Raw genomic sequence first — 2,022 nt, 5'->3', positions numbered from 1 at the left:
CAGGGAGCCACAGCGCCTCCAGGCTGGGCTCAGCGGGGGACCCTGCGTCCAGCCTGGGCACTGCCCTGTGCCGCCTCCCGCTGCTGCTGTTTGCGCCTCTGGATGTCCCGGTAGGCCTGGATGACGCGCGCTCTCTCCTCCTCCACGATGCGCCGGCGAGCCATCGACACCGGCGCTGCTGGGGACACTGGGGACGCCTGGCTCTGGCCCAGGTGAGACGTCAGGAGGAGCCGCTTCCGTCCAGCCTGCGGGCAGAGACAGGACAGGTGAGGGAGGATGAAGGAGGAAAAAGCCAGGACCAGGCTCCAAAAAACTGTCACCAGCAGGCTGAGGCTGCCACTGTGCTTCCAGGCCTGATTTCCAGCCCAAGGGAGGTCAGACCAGCCAGGTCCAGCCCAGAGCCGCGGGTACCCGAGGGCACGAACGAGGGGCAGGAGGCATCACCACCCCGCAGCTCACCTGCTCTGCAGGGCCCCGGCCCTTGGGCCGCGAGGTGATGGTGGGCGGCTGCGTAACCACTTCACCGAATGCCACCGTGTCTACGAGAGAGAAGCAGGCACTGGCGTGATGCAGGAGCTCCCCAGGACACGCCGCTCCAGCTCCCCCCTACCTCTCCCCACGCTGCCGGAGCAGGGTGTTGCTCCAGCCACCCCGCTGCACCAGACCCACCTTGGAACATGCTCTTCTCCAGCATGGCTTCTTTATTCTCCTCCTTTTTCTTCTGTGCTTTTTCCAGCTTCTTATTCTGAAACCTGAAGAGCTGCATTATGGCCCGGACTCGTGACTGGACAGGGAGCAAGTAAATGAGTTCCTACCGCATGGGATCCCCCCCAAAATCTGGGGCCCCACAGCTCCCCCCCTACTCTGCCACCAGCCTCCCCCAGTTCCAGCCCAGTAGCAGGAGGGTGAAGCAGGTCTGTGGCTCCAGTCCCAGAGATTTGGCCCTGTGGAGATGAGGCCCACAGCCCTCTGCCCGCACTTAGAATTTGCTGCCAAGTGCTGGACCTGTGCTGCACCACTGGCAAAGCACCCACCACGAGCCCAAAACCAGGCTGGGGCACAGGCCTGGGCTGACCCGGTCCAGCCCCAGCAGCTGCGGTGATCTTGCTCTCACTCTTTCTTTCTCTTGGACTTCTCTGGTGCCATCGCCTCCTTCTCAGGCTCCCGCTGCAGCTGGTTCTTGGTGAGGAACAGGACGCGCTGCACCTCCTGCTCCATGCGACAGATGTAGGAGTGCTCCGACTCCCTCTTCCCCCTCCTGAACTTGGGCACGGGGATGTCTTCGGGGACCTTGGGAGTCTTTGACTTGGGCTGCTGCTTCTTCTCTAGGAGAGACGGGTGACATTACTGCAGCAGTGACAATCTGGGGGTTCCCTCCCACTGGCATGGCAGGGATGGGACATCACCGGGGGGAGCGGGATGCCCCACTGCAGGATCCGGCTGCCTCCAGCTGCACCGCAGCACCATGGGCTCCTCAGCCAGGCCCCAGGGAACCGGGCTCGGCCCGGGCCAGCCCCGCCCCCCCCCTGCCGCCTGCCTCTTCCCGGGGTTGGGGCGCTTCATGGCCTCGCGGCTCCTGATGAGCTCCCGCAGGCGGAAGGGCATCTCCTGCTCGTCGGGATGCTTGGGCTTCATGTTTTCCACCTTCTTCTCCTTCCTGGGAGAAAACGAATGCGGTGTAAGGCCTGCCCTGAAGCACCAGGATTTGGCCACAGCACGGCACCGGGACTCGGGCATGGCAGGACACGGTAGCAGTGGGACACAGCGAGGCGGGCACCAAGACTCGGGCATAAAGGAACACGGGGAGGCAGGCATGGCAGGATACCGGAGCACCTGGACCTGGCGAGGCACCAGGGGACCCGGGCACGGCGGGACACCGGGACCCGTGCAGAGAAGGGCATGGGGACGCAGCCCCCAGAAGCGAGGCCCCCGCCAGAGTCCAGCCGGGCCCCGAGTCCCCGCGTGGGCCCAGACCCCACACCGGGAGCCAGCCAGGCCCGATCCCGACCGGAGCCCCCGCGG

At 65.3% G+C, this 2,022-nt stretch overlaps 1 protein-coding gene across 1 annotated transcript; it reads right to left on the bottom strand.

The window, feature by feature from the left end:
• Positions 1-29: 29 nt before the first annotated feature.
• Positions 30-1,737, bottom strand: CCDC137 (coiled-coil domain containing 137). The gene is made up of 5 exons (XM_009883150.1): positions 1,515-1,737; positions 1,115-1,325; positions 670-752; positions 460-539; positions 30-245 (listed from the first exon to the last, which is right to left on the bottom strand). Exons 1-5 carry the CDS (start codon positions 1,735-1,737, stop codon positions 30-32), a joined length of 813 nt encoding a protein of 270 aa, XP_009881452.1.
• Between the last annotated feature and the right edge of the window lie 285 nt (positions 1,738-2,022).

Source organism: Charadrius vociferus, unplaced genomic scaffold (assembly GCF_000708025.1).
Source record: "Charadrius vociferus isolate BGI_N301 unplaced genomic scaffold, ASM70802v2 scaffold2704, whole genome shotgun sequence".
NCBI classification, from domain to species: Eukaryota; Metazoa; Chordata; class Aves; order Charadriiformes; family Charadriidae; genus Charadrius; species Charadrius vociferus.
This window is presented reverse-complemented; position numbering and strand designations above follow the sequence as displayed.

Excerpts from the sequence above, each read along its gene's own strand:
- CCDC137 (XM_009883150.1), bottom strand. The coding sequence starts at position 1,737 with ATGCCCGAGTCCCGGTGCCGTGCTGTGGCCAAATCCTGGTGCTTCAGG. Across the intron at positions 1,326-1,514 it reads GGCGGCAGGGGGGGGGCGGG|AGAAGAAGCAGCAGCCCAAG; the intron begins GCTGGCCCGGGC and ends CGTCTCTCCTAG. Across the intron at positions 246-459 it reads GCCGGGGCCCTGCAGAGCAG|GCTGGACGGAAGCGGCTCCT; the intron begins GTGAGCTGCGGG and ends CTCTGCCCGCAG.